Raw genomic sequence first — 17,681 nt, 5'->3', positions numbered from 1 at the left:
TAGGCTGGGCATGGTGGCTCACGCCTGTTACACCAGCACTTTGGGGAGGCCAAGGCAGTCAAATCGCTTGAGCCCGGGAGTTCAAGACCAGCCTGGGCAACATGGTGAAAACTTGTCTGTACAAAAAATACAAAAATTAGCCAGGCTTGTGGCTGGTGCGCACCTGTAGTCCCAGCTATTCAGGAAGCTAACCTCAGAGGATTACTTGAGCCCTGGAGGTAGGGGCTGCAGTGAGCCAAGATCACACCACTGCACTCCAGCCTGGGTGATAGAGTAAGACATTGTCTCAAAAAAAAAAAAAAAAAAAAAGAGAACTATTACTTTCCTTCAGTTTAACACTGAAGGCGAGATACCTATAATGGATCAGTCTGCCTCATGTGATAGTCCTAGGAATAGTAATCATTTAAGGCATACATTTTTTTAAAAATGTAACTCCTTTGTTTCAGACCTCTTAAGTCATGAAAATGCAGCAACGCTGAATGATGTAAAGACGTTGGTCCAGCAGCTATACACCACACTGTGCATTGAGCAGCACCAGTTAAACAAGGAAAGGGAGCTTATTGAAAGACTAGAGGATCTCAAAGAGCAGCTGGCTCCCCTGGAAAAGGTAAAACTTCAAATCTCAGGTTTTTCACCTTACCTGTATTTTTTCCAGAGCATATATGTTTCTGTTTTTTCTTGTAAGTTTTATGCAGTTGAGTCATGTCAATCAAATTAGTTCTTTAGTTTATGGGACTGAACCATAAAAAAGTTTAAGTCAAAGCTAAGAAAGGGCTGAAAAAGGAATCGTTTGGAGCCTTGATAATGGACTTAAGAGCTTTCAGTTCTGAATGTACTGCCCTTAACCAGATTTACCACCTTTAAAATTAAGATCAGAATAATTGCTGATCAGGAGAGGCTCTTGAGTATAGTGGATAATGATTTTAGCCAAGTTAAGAAGGAATATTACAGTTGGCCCTCTGTTATCTGTAGGTTCTATATTCGCAGATTTAACCAACCTCAGATAGAAGATATTTGGTAGGGGGTGAGGGGACAATAAAACATAACAAGGCTGGGCATGGTGGCTCACACCTGTAATCCCAAAGCTTTGGGAGGCCAAGGCAGGCCGATCACCTGAGGTCAGGAGTTTGAGACCAGCCTGCCCAACATGGCAAAACCCCATCTCTACTAAAAATATAAAAATTAGCCAGGCATCGTGGCATCATTTGCCTATAGTCCCAGCTACTCAGGAGGTTGAGGCACAAGAATCACTTGAACCCAGGAGGTAGAGGTTGCAGGGAGCCAAAATTGCACTACTGCACTCTAGCCTGGACGACAGAGCAAGACTCTGTCTCAAAAACAAACAAAACAACAACAACAAAAAAAGAATACAAATTTTAAAAATCAATATAATAACTACATAGCATTTACATTGTATTATAAGTAACTAGAGATGATTTAAAGCATATGGGAATATATGTATAGGTTATATGCAGATACCATCCCATTTTATATAAGGGACTTTAACATTTATGTATTTTGATATCTTGGTTTGGGAGGTATCCTGGAACCAGTTCACCACGGATACCTAGGGACAACTGTGTATAGATTATTATGCAACTATTAAAGGGACTATATAGATTTTATTTGCCATAGAAACCAAATTATAAAATAGTGTGCATACTATGATCCAGTTTTTAAATGTATTATGTATATACCTAGACGCATTTATATATATACATACACAAAGAAATCAGAAGGAATACGTTCCAAAATGCTAGTACAGTAGTCGGGTTATGACTGATTTTTCTTTACACGTTTCTGAATGTTTACAATGAATATATGTTACCTTTATTTTTTCTATGATATTTCAATTTTAAGAAATCAGATTGTAAGGAGTAAGGAAGGGAACAAAGACTCTTAGTCATTTGCATTTTCTGATTCCTGAAAAAGAATTTTCATCGTTTATAGAATATTTACTATGTTTCATGAATTGTGCTAGTATTTTACCTATATTTTCTTATTTAGTCTTCGGAACAACTCTTTAATGAAGTTAATGGTGATTTGCAGATCAAGGCTCTGAATTGAGCTGCTTTAAATCCAGAGTCCGTGTTCTGTCCCTAGTATATCACTGGAGTTAAAACTGAGAATAGATTAAATCGTGTATGCAACAGTGAAAGAATATAGGTATGTGTGCATTTCCCTCTTTCAGAGAAGATAATCTTGTGATTGGATGAAGACCTGTTAAAACTGAGTTATTCATGCCCATATTTTCACCCACTTCTAGGGTGAAACATAAAATACAAATGCCCTAAATAGTAGTTATACTTACATGTATATATATATTTTTCAAGGCGGTTTCATTCATTCACCCAGGCTGGAGTGCAGTGGTATGATCTTGACTCACTGCATCCTCCAGTTCCTGGGCTCAAGCGATTCACCCACCTCAGCCTCCTGATAGCTGGGACTACAGGGATGTGCCACCATGCCCTGCTAATTTTTGTATTTTTTGTAGAGATGGGATTTCGCCATGTTGCCCAGGCTGGTCTTGAACTCCTGGGCTCAAGCAAGCTGCCCACCTTGACCTACCAAAATGCTGGGATTACAGATGTGAGCCACTGCATCTGGCCTAAGATATTTTATTCAGTGAAAACTGCAGATACTATTTAGGAAGACAAGCTATATTTACTAGAACTGAGACTTGTGTCTTGATTATGAGCCCTGTTTCTTTAGTGAACATAGAACAGTTTAAACCTTTTTAAATTGGTGTTATGTCAAAATGCCTTACAATTATGTGTGCCCAATAGGTACGAATTGAGATTAGCAGAAAAGCTGAGAAGAGGACCACTTTGGTGCTATGGGGTGGCCTTGCCTACATGGCCACACAGTTTGGCATTTTGGCCCGGCTTACCTGGTGGGAATATTCCTGGGACATCATGGAGCCAGTAACATACTTCATCACTTATGGAAGTGCCATGGCAATGTATGCATATTTTGTAATGACACGTCAGGTAAGAATTCCTCTTCAAGTAACTTTTTATGAGCTAGTAATAAAGTTTTAATTTTCAAAAGAGTTTTCTCTTTTTTCTCATTTTCTAAGGCCAGTTTTCTTTAAGTACTCATCCTTTACACACATACACACACGTGTGCCACTTGTGTATTAGGCAATATTCCAAGCAAGTGCTGTAGATTGAGAGGTAGATAAAAGACATGGATGACAGTTGCGTCTCATATTTAATATGGCTGCTGTTGAACATATGCATTTTCTTTCTGTTGTTAGATCAGTGGTCACAACCTATTTGTGTTTGAGAAAATGACAGCACAAGAATGTTATTTAACCTATCTTGGCCTTCCAAATGTGTCTAATAGAGAAGAAAGTAAACTGTTTTATGTCCTACAATTGCTTGCTCAGACTTTTTAGCACCTAGTGGCATGTCTGGCTCATACTAGTCACTGTGAACAGAACTGAACAGTCACATCATTCTTATCTGATCACAGCTCTGGGCATGGCTTGCATCTGTCTGTGACATTTCTGTCTCTCTCTGTGTGTGTGTGTGTGTGTGTGTGTGTGTGTGTGTGTGTATCTTTAGCGCTTGCTCTCTTGTGCTCTCTCTCTCTTCTCTCTCATTTACACACACTTTTAATGGCTTCTTTTTATCTACTGATTTAAGTCCAAACTCCTTAGCCTGGGTATTCATAACAGGTTGCTATCTGTCCTTTTCAGATGTCTCTCAACTCCTCTGTGTATGTTCTAAACAAGCCAAATTCTATTCTCTATTCCCCACAGTGACCTGAGTTTTCCACCCTTTTGTTCCTTACTTCACATCATTCTTTCAACTGGGAAAGTTCTCCCTGTTGATCTCTACCTGTCATCTTTCAAGGTTTACTTAAATGTTTATCTTTCATGAACCTTTGACCAATTCCTTGTAGCTAACTTTGATCTCTCCCTCTTCTAAATTCCTATAACATATTGTGCCCCTCATTTTACTCATCCCATGTGCTCCCTTTTATTGTAATTATTATATGCTTTCTTTTTCTCTGTGCTAGACTGTAGTATCTTTTTTTTTTTTTTTTTGGAGACGGAGTCTGTCACCCAGGCTGGAGCACAGCGGCACGATTTCTGCTCACTGCAAGCTCCTCTGCCTCCTGGGTTCACGCCATTCTCCTGCCTCAGCCTCCTGAGAAGCTGGGACTACAGGCGCCTGCCACCACGCCCAGCTAATTTTTTTATATTTTTAATAGAGATGGGGTTTCACCGTGTTCAACAGGATGGTCTCGATCTCCTGACCTCGTGACCCGCCCGCCTCAGCCTCCCAAAGTGCTGGGATTATAGGCTTGAGCCACCGCACCCAGCCTAGACTGTAATATCTTTTGAGGCTAAGCATTTGGTTTTATTCAGTTTTTATTTCTAAGATCTTATTTCTAAGACTTAAGTCTTTAAGTCTAAAAGACTTAAGTCTAAGTCTTAAAAGTCTAAAAGACTAAGTCTAAAAGACTTAAGTCTAAGTCTTTTAGATAGAAGGCACATGTTACACAGTGATTTATATCTACATTCCCTTAGGCACTGTGTAACATGTGCCTTACATCTAAAATACTAAATGAACTGAACATATCAAATAAATGACACAATGCTTTGGGAGGCCAAGGCAGGAGGATCACTTGAAGCTAGGAGTTTGCAACATAGCAAGACCCTGTGTCTACCAAAAAACAATTTTTTAAATTAGCCAGGTGTGGTGGCATATGCCTATAGTCCTAGCTACTTGAGAGGCTGAGGCAGGAGGATCACTTGAGGCCAGGAGTTTGAGGTTACAGTGAGCTGTGATCATGCCCCTGTTCTCCAGTGACAGTGTAAGACCCTGTGTCATAAGTAAATAGATATATAACAGCCATGTTTTCAGCCAAGCACTAATTTTTTCCAGTTATACCTTAAATCTAAAGATCACCCTTGATATATCTCTTGCTGATTAATTGGGTACAAAATGGTGGTATTTCCTTGTGGAATTTGCATTTCCTTGATTACTGAAGAGGTGAAGCATTCTTTCCACTGTGAGATACCCATACCTTTTGCTTGGTCATTACTGTTAAGTACCTTTTGCTAAGCCTTATTATGTGTTAAGCATTTTACATCTAGTAACATAAGTACATATATTCATATATTTAACCTCAACCCTGTAAGTATTTATATATCCCCATTCCATAGATGAGGAAACTGAGTCTCCAAGAGGTTAAGTAATCTGCCCAAACATTATATCTAGTTCACTGTAGGACAAGGAATTGAACCCAGATTAGTGTGACTCTGTAGGCTGCTCACTCTACTCAATTATACTGCCTTCCGTTGAGTTCATTTATGAGGAGTAACTTTTGAAAACTATAATTAGAATAGAAATAAAAATATATTGGGGAAATAATTACTGCTTACAAAAAGCTGTTTTGTAAATGTTTTCTGTATTAGACTTGAATACAGTGTTACCACTTTCTCCCTTTTCATGCTGCTGTAGAATCTTTAATGCCTTACCTGTCCTACTAGTTAAATGCTCCATTCTGTGATTCCCAAAATAGTCTTGCTGCCCTCAAGTGACAAGTTGCAAAATAGCAGTAGTAAACAATTTAGTCACTATTCACTTATGAATAGGAAAACAGTGACCAAATAAAATGTAGTTTTCACATTAAATATTTTTACTAACATATCCATCTTAATACCCCGAAGCAAATGCCTGTTCAGTGGCATTTAAACTCTTCTAAACTGCTGTTACTATGAGTTGCTGTACTTGTTAGCAATCTAAATATATGCCAATAATATGTTAAGTTCCAAAGAATCTTTCTAAGATGGCAAGCTCCTTGAAATCATAAAATCAAATGGAATATTGAGTGTTGATTAATATTTCAGTAGAACCTGAGTACTGATTTCTACTATGTAGAAAAGGAGCTGGGCAGTAAGACTTGCCTGTGGGAGCTGTGTCATCATGCACATGGGCCAGCCGTCCCACCATCTGGCCCATGCCTTTTCAATGAAGGGGATGATGTTGCCTCATGGGAGTGAGCATTGATTCTTGGGGAGTAAAAACATTTTACATATTACAATGCATAAACAGATAAACAGTATATTAAACCTCCTTTGGGAAGTAGGAGTAATCAGGAAAAAATGCCTTAAAAGGCTACTTAGGGGGACAATAATGAAAAAAGTGTTCATAAATAGTGACCTAGCCTTTAATACCCTTTACCTCCTCAATTCCAATAACCATCATTTATATTGTACTGCAGCAAACCACTTCAATGGCTGTTCAGGGCCTTCTTTCCTAGAACTGTCCCACTTATAATATAAATTAGTATGTTAATTTCTGATAATTTATTTTCTTTCTAGACCTTTTATTCACTCACTCACTCCTTTGACCTCATCCAGACCTTTAAGCTACTGGCATCTTTCTCTTAACTTTTTACTATCACCTTCCTCCTGTATCACTTCCTTTTCTGTCCAATTTAAACTGTGTTGTCATTCTCTTGTTAGTATCCTACCATCCCTGCCCTTTTGTCTTTCTACAGTATGTACTCTATAAACTCCTGATATTGGATTAATCTAGTCCTTTATCCTATCTATGTCTAGGCTATTAAATATTGCTAGAGAAAAATCATGTCATAGTGTAGAACGGGCCACTGCTTGTGTTTCTAATCACGTTTTCTTCCCTCATATCCCCATAGTAGTTATTCTAAGACTTCATCAAGATCCCCATCCCACCCTTAACCTTACCTCCTACTTCTCCTAGAAAATTGAAATTAACAGATAGAAGCTTTCTAATTCTTAAGACTGTAAATGCAACTATATCTGTACCGAATTTTACACTATTTCCATCAAATTCCAAGAAGAGGTGGCATTTTCCTATTTAGGGCTAGCCCCTCCACATGTTCTTAGTCCCGTTCCTTCCTCCTAGTATCTTATTCCAATTTATTTTTTGTATTCCCTGTGTTTTCAACCTCTCCCTCTGACTTTCTTTCCTAATGAAATTATCTGCATCTTTTCTCACTTACTATCAAATCACAATTTTTTTTTTTTTTTTTTGAGACAGGGTTTTACTCTGTCTCTTAGGCTTGAATGCAGTGGCATAATCACAGCTCACTGAAGCATCTACCTCCCAGACCCAAGCAATTCTCCCACCTCAGCCTCATGAGTACCTGAGATCGTAGGCATGTTCCACCATCCCCAGCTAATTTTTAAAAATTTTTTGTAGACAGGGTTTCCCTACGTTGCCCAGGCTGGTCTCGAACTCCTGAGCTCAAGTGATCCTGCACCTCAGCCTCTCAAAATGCTAGGATTACAGGCATGAGCCACTGCACCCAGCCCAAATCACAGAAATTTTAGAAAAGTCTAGTACATAGTTGCTCAGTAAATGCTGGTTGCCCAAAAGAGGAAGCACAGAATAGATTTGAATAAACTTAATTAGTGTGTATATTTACCTCCTAAGGGAACATAGGTGAATAGCCTAGTAACAGCATGTTAGATGAATGTAGAGGGCTTTCCCTCAAGTTCTTAATCCACTAATTATCCCTTCAGTCGATTCAGACCTCGATTTTATTCATTTTAAAAAGGTTTCCACAAACACTTTAGCTATCAGTCTTCTAGTATCTATTATCTGTCATCATCAATAATTAAATATTTACTCTGTTTCTAGTTGTAGCATACTAGGCAATCAACCAGTCCTTCCACTAAGAAAAGTTAGAATTGTTAGACAAAACAATATACATCTGCTTGAAGATACTAGAGAACTAACAAAATAGCAAAAATTGCTAGGTGAGGGTCTAAATAAGAAGAGTTCCAGGAAGATGAGACTAGTATTTAGGTGTGCTTTTTCCTCTGGTAATTTATGCTAATTGAGAAGGGTATAGTGGAGAGGCCAAGAAGCTGAGCCACACTTGTTAGCCTAGAGGAACCGCAGCCTTAGAGATTGGTGTCTAATGATCACTAGAGTAGGTGAAACAGAAACTGTCTTGCTTTGATTTGGAACCTGTAAAGGCTACCATTGTAGAATAAGGATGAACCTGTTATAGGCGCTCTCAAGTACTGTAGCTCATCTTTCATTCATCTCAATCCTGTAAATTAGATTGAGGTAGTCTTGGAATAATGGTAATCCCCGAGTGCTGATGCTCACAGGTTTAATGCAGAAGCAAACATAAATCATCCCTGGGAGGAGATAACATTATTCTAAACCTTAAATTACTTCTACAGATAATTTTGCTTTTTTATTTTTTTATTTTTATTTTATTTTATTTTTTTAAGACAGGGTCCCACTCTGTTGCCCAGGTTGGAGTGCAGTGGCACAATCATGACTCACTGCAGCCTCAAACTCCCAGGCTCAAGCAGCCCTCCCTCTTAGCTTCCTGAGTAGCTGGGACTACAAGCACGTGCCACCATGCCCAGCTAGGTTTTTTTTTGGCATTTTTTGGAAAGCTGTAGTTTCTCCGTGTCACTCTGACTGGTCTCAAACTCCTGGGCTCAAGTGATCTGCCTGCCTCGGCCTCCCAAAGTGCTGGATTACAGGTGTGAGCCACCGTGTCTGGCCAGTTTTGCAAACATTAAATTAGACATACAATAAAAATAAGCAGATACACAAATAGCTACAGAAACAATAGACATTACAGACACAAGGACTCCAGATATTGGTATTATCAGACATAGCCTTTAAAATAAATATACTTACTATATTCAGGGAGATAAACAACAAGGTTGAGAATATTGGCAGATAACTTGATTTTTTTTTTTTAAAGAACCCATTGAAAAATTTTAGAAATGAAATATAATGGATGAGTTTAATAGTAGATTAGACGTGACCTTGAGTGAGGCACAAGAAACTATTCAAAATGAAGTGTGCAGATACAGAAAGATGTAAAATATAGGAAAGGATAAGAGACACAGGACACAGTGGAAAGGCCTAATATATATTTAATTTTATTGGAGTCTCGGAGAAGAGAGAGAGGATGGGAAGAAACAATATTTAAATAAAGAATTAATGGCTGAGAATTTTCCAAAATGATGAAAGACATCCATTTACAGATTTAAGAATTCCAACCAATATCAACCAATATAAAAACTGGGCGCAGTGGCTCACACCTGTAATCCCAGCACTTTGGGAGCCCGAGGTGGGCAGATCACTTGAAGCCAGGGGTTTGAGACCAGCCTGGCCAACATGGTGAAACCCCTTCTCTACTAAAAATACAAAAATTAGCTGGGCATGTTGGCACACATCTGTAATCCCAGCTACTCAGGAGGCTGAGGCATGAGGATCAGTTGAACCTGAGAGACAGAGGTTGCAGTGAACTGAGATCACACCACTGCACTCCAGCCTGGATGATAGAGCGAGACTCTGTATCAAAAAAATAAAATAAAAATAAAAAAGGAAATTTCCATTGAGACATATCGGTAGTAAAACTTCAAAAGCCAAAGCCAAATGGAAAAATCTTAAAAGCAGCCAAAGAGAGAAAAAGTTTGCCTTCAAAGGAGTCCCTGTTAGACTGAATGCTGACTTCTCAGTAGCAGCAGTGAAAGCCAATGGGATAGTATCTTCAATTTTTAGAAAGAAAATAACTGTCATCTTAGAATTCTATACTCAGCAAAAAATATCTTTCCAAAATAAAGACATTTTCAGACAAACAGAATTTGTCACCATCAGATCTGCACTGAAGGAGATACTAACAGATGTTCTTTGGGCAGAAGAAAGATTATCACACATGAAAAGTCAGAAAAGCAGAAAGGAATAAAGAGCAACAAAAATGGTAAACCTGTGAGTGATGAGTCTAAACAAATATTAAATATATAAAACCATTATAATAAACTCTTAAGGAATTTAAGATATAGAGAGAATTAAAATATGCAACAACAGGCCGGGCTCATGCCTGTAATCCCAGCACTTTGGGAGGCTGAGGTAGGCAGATCATTTGAGGTCAGGAGTTTGAGACCAGCCTGGCCAACATGGCGAAACCCCGTCTTTACTAAAAATACAAAAAATTCAGCTGGGCATGGTGGCACACACCTGTAACCCCAACTACTGGGGAAACTGAGGCATGAGACTCGCTTGAACCCAGGAGGTGGAGGTTGCAGTGAGCCGGGATCGCGCCATTGCACTCCAGCCTGGGTGACAGAGTGAGACTCTATCTCAAAAATAAATAAATAAATAAAATTAAATATGCAACAACAATGACATATATGTCTGGAGCAGGTAAATAGACTTAAAATGTTCTAATATTCCTTCATTGTCTGGGAATAAGGTAGAAGTACCACTCCTGTTCACCTTTGAAGAGGAGGCCCTAGCCAGTGCAGAAGGCAAGAACAGAATATGGAAGATATAAGGATTGGAAAGAAAGAAAACTGACACTTAGAGATTTTATACATGAAAAAATACAGAAGAAATGTACAGATAATTGATTAGGATCCGTAAGTGAGTTTCATAAGGTTATTGGATACAAGGTCAATGTATGTAAATCAATTGCATATCTATATGCTAGCAACAAATGGTTAGAAAATGAAAATATTTTAAAGCTGCACCTTAAAATTACTTTTAAAAATACATAGACCACATGTAGAAGGCAAAGAAGGGGGGAAACCCTAGAAATATATTGTATAAAAAATGGATAAGACTCTATCCAAACATGTCAACTCTACCCAACTGATCCATTAGATTCAGTGCAATCCCAGTCAGTCAAAAACCCAACAGATTTGGGGATTGGGGAAGAGATTTGAATAGACTGCTTCTAAAACTGATATGGAAATGTAAAAGACTAAGAAAAGCCAATAAACTCTTGAAGAAAAACTGGGTAAGAGGATTTGCTCTATTAGATACGAAGACTACAGCTTTAGTTATAACACTTCAATGACAGTGGCACAAAGATAGACCTATAGAATAGAAGAGTATAGAAACAGACCCAATGTAAATGAACTTTTGATTTTAAAAAGTGATAGGTCATGCCTGTAATCCCAGCGCTTTGGGAGGCCAAGGTGGGAGAATCAATCACTTGAGGCCAGGAGTTCACGACCAGCATGGACAACATAGTGAGACCCTATTGCTAAAAGAATTTTTTTAATTAGTTGAGTGTGGTGGCGTGCACCTGTAGGTACCAGCTACTCAGGAGGCCAGGGTGAGAGAATTGCTTGAGCCCAGGAGTTTGAGGTTGGAGTGAGCTATGATTATACCACTGTACTCCAGCCTTGGTGGCAGAGTGAGACTCAAAAATAAATAAACAAAAAAGATGGCCCTACAAAGAAAGGAGAGCCTTCTTCAATAAATGGTGCTAGGATAATTGAATGCCTATATTAAAAAATGAAATAACCCCATTTTATACTATAAACAAGAATAAATTCCAGGTAAATTGTAGATCTAAATGTGATAGGTAATGTAATAAAACTCCTATAAGAGAATATCTTAATGACTATAGAGAATGATTTCTTACACAGAATGAAAAGCACTAACCATACAGGATAAGAATGGTAAAGTAAGCCAGGCACTGTGGTGTGTGCCTGTAATCCCAGCTACTTGGGAGGCTGAGATGGGAGGATCGCTTGAACCCAGGAGTTTGAGGCCAGCCAACACAGCAAAATCCCATATCACAAAAGAGAAAGAATGATAAATTAGACTACATTAAATTATTATCTGTTTATTAAAGAACACCATGAAGAAGGTAAACAGGCTAGAAGGAGATACTTGCAGTATATATAACCTACAAAGGATCTATATCCAGAATATAAAAACAAATTCTACAGATCAGTAAGAAGGTGACAGAATCCACTAGAAAAAATGGCAAGAGATCTGGACAGGCATTTCTAATAAAGGATATGCAAATGGCCAATAATAGATTAAATGAAAAGGCCTCAGCCTCTTAGGGATCAGGAAAATGCTGTGTATCTCCAAGAGAAATGAAAACATACATCCACACAAAAGCTTGTACACAAGTGTTCACAGCAGGATTGTACATAATAGCCCCAACATGGAAACAATCCAAATGCTATCAACTGAGGAATGGCTAAATAAAATATGGCATAACTATTAATGGAATGTTACTTGGCAATAAAAATAAATGAAATACTGATACATGCCACAAATGGATGAACCTTGAAAATGTTATGCTAAGTGAAAGAAGCCAGATACAAAAGGCCATGTATTGTATGATTCCACTTATATGAAATATCTAGAATAGACAAATTATAGAGGCAGAAGATAGATTAGTAGCTGCCTAGAACTGGGAGTTTGGGGGAAAAGGAGAATTGACTGTCACAGGGTATGGAGTTCTTTTTTGGGGTGATGAAAATGTTCTAAAATTATAGCAATGATTGTACAACTCTGTGACTATATATAAACCATTCAGCATTATACTTTAATTGGGTAAATTGTATTGTGTGTGAGTTATATCTCATTAAAGCTTTTTTTTTAAATGAGATAGTATTTCATACACAGCAGAATGGCTAACATCTTTTAAACCAGCAATATCAAGTATTGGCAAGGATGTGGAATGATGGTACCTCTCATAATCCTGCTGGTAGGAATATAATTGGTACAGCCATTTTGGAAACTGTTTAACATCACTTCTTACATTTGAACACATGCATACCCTGTGATCTAAGATTTTCCACTCCTAGATATATCTCCAGCAGGAGAGATAAATCCAGAAATGCTTTTGGCAGCATTATTAGTAAGAACCGAAACAACCCAAAAGCTTATCAATAGTAGAATGGTTAAATAAACTACGATGAAGTCATACAATATAATATAATGGAAATGAATAGACGGCAGCTATACACAAAAGGTGAATTTCACAAACATAATGTTGAGTGCAAGTAGCCATATAAATATGTACTGTATGACTCCATAAAATTCATAAAACAGGTAACACTAAGTTGTGGAACTTAGGAATACATGCTTAAGGAGGTAAGTTATAAAGAAAGCAAGAAAACAATTACCATAAAAGTCAAGAGACTGATTACTTTGGGGGAAAGAAGTGTGAGTAATTGGAAAGGGGCAAGAGGGAGTTTCTGGATTGTTGGCAGTGGTCTATTTTTATAAAATCTGGTGATGAGTAACATGTTCATTGTGTGTTGATTCATTGTGATGTACATTTTGTGTGTACTGCTCTGTATATTTCACAGTAGAAATGTTCAGGTAGTAATTAAATACTTAACACAGCACATGTCAGCATACATGTGTATATATGTATTGAATCTTAGCAGCAGTTAGTGCCTATTTTGTGAAGATAGTATGCTAAGGACTGATAATTCCATTTCTTCATTTTTTTAGGAGTATGTTTATCCAGAAGCCAGAGACAGACAATACTTATTATTTTTCCATAAAGGAGCCAAAAAGTCACGTTTTGACCTAGAGAAATACAATCAACTCAAGGATGCAATTGCTCAGGTATTACAAAAATTAAAATAAATCCCAGCCCCATCTTGCATGGTTATTATTATTATCCACAGCCACAGTTCTTCAAATGAGTAAACTGAAAGAATGTTCCAACCTTCTTCCTGTATAAATTATTCGTCACTTGATTACAGTAACTATTTTAGGCATGGACATTTCACTAGAAAGTTTTATAAAAAGCAAGTGAGAAGATGGTGTGTCCGCTCCATCCTGTTAACACCAGCACATTGACATTTTTAGGCCTACTTTTACTTTTTTTTTTTTTCATTTTATTTCTTTGTAGTTGTCTGTTTCTACTTTTCCCTCTGCTTTTTGATTATTTCTATAATAATTGATCTAAGATTTTTCACATAAATGTGTGGTAGCAGTGGGGAAAAGTAAAACCCAGGTAAGAGGGAAAGACTGCTAGAAATGTTTGCCAGGGACAGGTTAGAGGTTATTAAACTAGAAGATACTTGGAAAAGATTGATATATTTTATTTTTCGTAGAAGCTACCTCTTTCAAATTTCTGGATGTGCCTTCCTCACTCTGTTATCTTTGATTTTGGTGAATAAACCCTTATTCTTTTTCTCTGTAGTCTTTGTGACTTTAGAGATTTTTCAGCAATCTCTAGAAGCTTTTCCATCCTCTTTATGTTTAGTTGCCCTTCTCTGCCTTTCCTGTCTCTTCTTGATGATGGGGTTGTGCTTTGAATAGGCTTAATCCATATTCCTGCTTTGGCCTAAGTGGAGTTCTGTCTTCCTCTACTATGTACGGTGGTTCTAAACTGGAGGGAATACATCAGAATCATCCCTGGATCTGTTAAAAGTACAGATGCTTCAGTCTCACCCTAGGCTTGCTCGTTAGTTCAACTCCTCTGGGGTGAAGTCCAAGCATGTGTGAGTTTTGAAAGTACTACAGTTGACTCCACACGCTGTTTTAAAATTAATTGGCTAAGTAAAAACTTAAACAGATACTGGATAAATAAAATCTTGAGTAGCATGAAGTCCTGGCTCTTAGCCCTTGTGAAAGGGCTTCTCACTGGAGAAACACCATCAAGATGCCTGTCTCAGATGCTCTTTACATTCTTAGCCTCTGAGTCCTACCCTGTTGATAGCACTGCTTTTTCTGGAGGCTTTGTTGAGGGCTGAAACTGCCAAGGAAGGTTTCCATTTTGTATTCACCCTTTGTTGTCCTATGTCGTGAGTTAAAATGCTTTGTTTTTCAAGGCACTCTTATTTTGAGAGTTATTGAGATGATCTCTGACTCATAGTAATGGAGAACAGTTTCCTTTTCTCGGTAGAGAGTAATTTCATTGAAAGCTTCGCTAGCCAGTTTTTCTCACCTTTTGTTTCTATTTTAGGCAGAAATGGACCTTAAGAGACTGAGAGACCCATTACAAGTACATCTGCCTCTCCGACAAATTGGTGAAAAAGATTGATCTGCAAAGAGCCTCTGAATCCCGGCAGAAGGAACACCTGTTTGCCTTTTTAATTAAAGCCTTGCAGGTGGAAGCTGGGAGCGATGGGGGGTAGAGCGTTTTTACCTTTAATTATAAAACAGAAACAGAAAGGATCTGAGGGAAGAAGGGAATGTTAAAACCTGAGGATCAGGCATTGTGGACTATAAGCTCAAAGGGCTTAGTGAATATTGTCTTAACCAAGTATCTCAGTTTCTGGATGAAAATGATGCAGTTATATAGTAGAGAGATTCATAAAGAGAAAATGATGCTGGAGGTGTTTGTTTCTTGCATCTTTGCAGAGTCAGCAAAACAGTAACACACCAGCACCCCACTCTGCTCCATTTGTTTTTAATTTAACTGTCCCTATTTTTGACATAGGAGTAAATAAATCTACCAGAAAAGCAAATTCTCATGATATGCTAAAATATCATTAGCATTTATTTTAAATTGGACCCAGTCTCTGCAGAGTTACCAGGAATCTCTCCTTCCTGCATCCCTTTACTGACCACCTACCTGTACCTCTTAGCTACACTCATTTTTTCCATTTGATAATTGGAACCAACTTAAAACTGTTTAATAATTGACACTTTAGATTATCTCTTAATACCTTCTTAAATGTCTATATATCCCAGTGCTCTGGATCAGTGTCTAAAAATCATTGGCAACACTGCATGAAGTTGTTGGTTTTGTTTTGTTTTGTTTTTTTATTAGTTAGTCTTTCATAGGAGGAAAAATTGCCCTCCTTTATATACTTATCTATGGATAATCCCCTCTCCCTCCACAACACAAATCAGAGGGAAGGGGGGCATTCAGCTGTACTACCAAATCAGGAAGATGTAAGGTTTACAAATTGGCTAAAAATCATGGCTCTGTAGCCATTTCAACCAGAATAAGTTTATTGCTAATCTGCTTGTGTGACAGCATTCCAGGCCAGCCAGATGGCACTGCCTTGTCTGGAGGCTTTGTTCATCTCGAAGGACACACAATTCCACACTGTTTGTGAGCCCTCCCACCTCCACAACTTCAGTTGTTGTAAATCAAGTGTGTGAATCTCAAAGGGTGCAATTTATCTTTATATAGAAATACATTTCTAGGGCTTCCTTCAGCCCACTCTCTTCACCCTATTTTTTCTTAAATTGAGAGAAAGAGAATTAATCTTATACTTTGTCAAAACATTTTCTACCATATTTCCAGATGACATCTGCGCTTGAAGAGTCAAAGGAATCTGTCTAATATCCTGTTTTTAACTGCTGTAGGGGCAGGATGGAAAGGATGATGGGGGCTGCCACACCACTGATTGGCCTTTTCTTTCACGTGATTCATCCTTCCTCATTGTGGCAAGGAGTTTCTTTCTCTTTTTCTTCCTCCTTTGGGATCATTGTGTATGAAAAGAAAAACTTTAAATGACAAATCCAGACTCCAGGTGCCTTGCAAAGGTTGAAGGCCAGCCAGGATTGCTGCTGCTGCTACTCCTGCCACCACCCCTTTCATTGGCATGATGGAATGAAAGGATGCATGTCTCCACTTCCTGACCCTCCGCCCACTTCCTTCTCCCTCCACCACCCCCAGTCATCAGCTCCTTCCCTCATTTATTTTTGTTAAGTTGTGTGAATTATTTTTAAACCATTTATCCTGTTTGTGCATAGGGTTTTTAAGAAGAAACAGCACAGTGCAATGAGCAAATCTTTTCGGGGTGTGTGGGACGCAAGGGAGGGAGGACATGGAGAAAAGTTCTTTAAACAAATAGCAAACTATTGAACATGTGTAAAATCCTGTATCATTTATGAAATATGTATAAAAAGCAATGTACCTTCTGGAACAATAAATACTCAATTTTTGAATGATACATCTCATTATTTAAAACAAAACCAGAAAAACTACATTTCCTGTGATTCTAGGTAGTAAGTTTTTACTTCTAAAATTCATTTTTATAAAAATATCATTATCAAATTAAGCTCTCTTCCTTAAGCCCGTATTTCAAAAATAGGCGTTTCACTAATTCTTCCTGAACCTAAGATAGTCAGTATTTTCCTAATTTGCCAGAGTCACCAAGAGGTTGAGTGACCTCTACAACCATAAATAAAGTCAGCAGCAGCAGTCTCAGTGAGCCTGAATCCTCATCTCCTGATTGACAGGAAAAATGTCCATGGTATCGGATCACCTGGATTGCCCAGTGTGGGCTCCTGGACTCAAGAATTAATTGTTCAAAGATGCACCAAAATTAAGTATTCATTATTTTCAGAGTTTGTATCAAATTTACAGTTGTAGCCAAACAGGAAATATCACATGCTGCCAAGGTCACCACAAGCATATTTAAAAACTTGTATTAAATATCTGGTTGCTGTAGTGCAATATGAGGTGCTGTTCAAACAGCCTCTGTAGCTGTGGTCCTGCCTTCTGGCAGCTTACAGCAGCCTAACACAGACAACCCTCACCCACGTGTAAGGTGTAAGAATTTAAGGTTTGACAGAGCAGGAGCATCGCCATCTTGGACAAGCACCGCCATTTTAAGTTCCCTTTGATTAAAAACCGCCTAAATCCAGCCCAAAATCATCAGCTTAATGGCTAATGTCAGCATGACCATAAACCACAAATGACACCTTAGACCAGAAACATTCCAACCCTGAGATAAAGCCCCCTCTGACCAGAAACATCCCAGCCCGGAGATAACCTCTCCTCCGAACAGACATTCCAACCCTGCAATAAAATTCTCCTCCACCCAGAAATACTCCGAGCCCGCGATAGGCTCTCCCTCACTAAACCCTGAAGTACCCATGGTCTGTAAGAGCTCCTGATCGAAATCAGCCAGAATATTCTCCAAAATAAACCTGTCTTTGACTATGGAGCCACTTTTTGTGTTTCTTTCT

The 17,681-nt window shown here is 38.3% G+C and overlaps 1 protein-coding gene across 3 annotated transcripts in view; it reads left to right on the top strand.

The window, feature by feature from the left end:
* The window catches only part of MCU (mitochondrial calcium uniporter), a 207,520-nt gene extending 190,865 nt beyond the window's left edge, over positions 1 to 16,655 (top strand). For 2 of the 3 annotated variants that reach the window (XM_025396361.1, XM_025396362.1), the window contains 4 exons: positions 447 to 607; positions 2,787 to 2,990; positions 13,251 to 13,367; positions 14,716 to 16,655. In XM_025396361.1, the coding sequence (XP_025252146.1) occupies positions 447 to 607; positions 2,787 to 2,990; positions 13,251 to 13,367; positions 14,716 to 14,793 (560 nt within the window). In that variant the 3' untranslated portion in view covers positions 14,794 to 16,655. The remainder of the gene's footprint in view (positions 1 to 446; positions 608 to 2,786; positions 2,991 to 13,250; positions 13,368 to 14,715) is intronic. The other variant, XM_025396363.1, reaches the window with a different exon arrangement.
* The last annotated feature ends 1,026 nt before the right edge of the window (positions 16,656 to 17,681 follow it).

The sequence above is a fragment of the Theropithecus gelada genome, chromosome 9 (genome assembly GCF_003255815.1).
Source record: "Theropithecus gelada isolate Dixy chromosome 9, Tgel_1.0, whole genome shotgun sequence".
NCBI lineage: Eukaryota > Metazoa > Chordata > Mammalia > Primates > Cercopithecidae > Theropithecus > Theropithecus gelada.
Note: the sequence above shows the minus strand (reverse complement) of the source record. Positions and strands in the feature narration are given on the sequence as shown.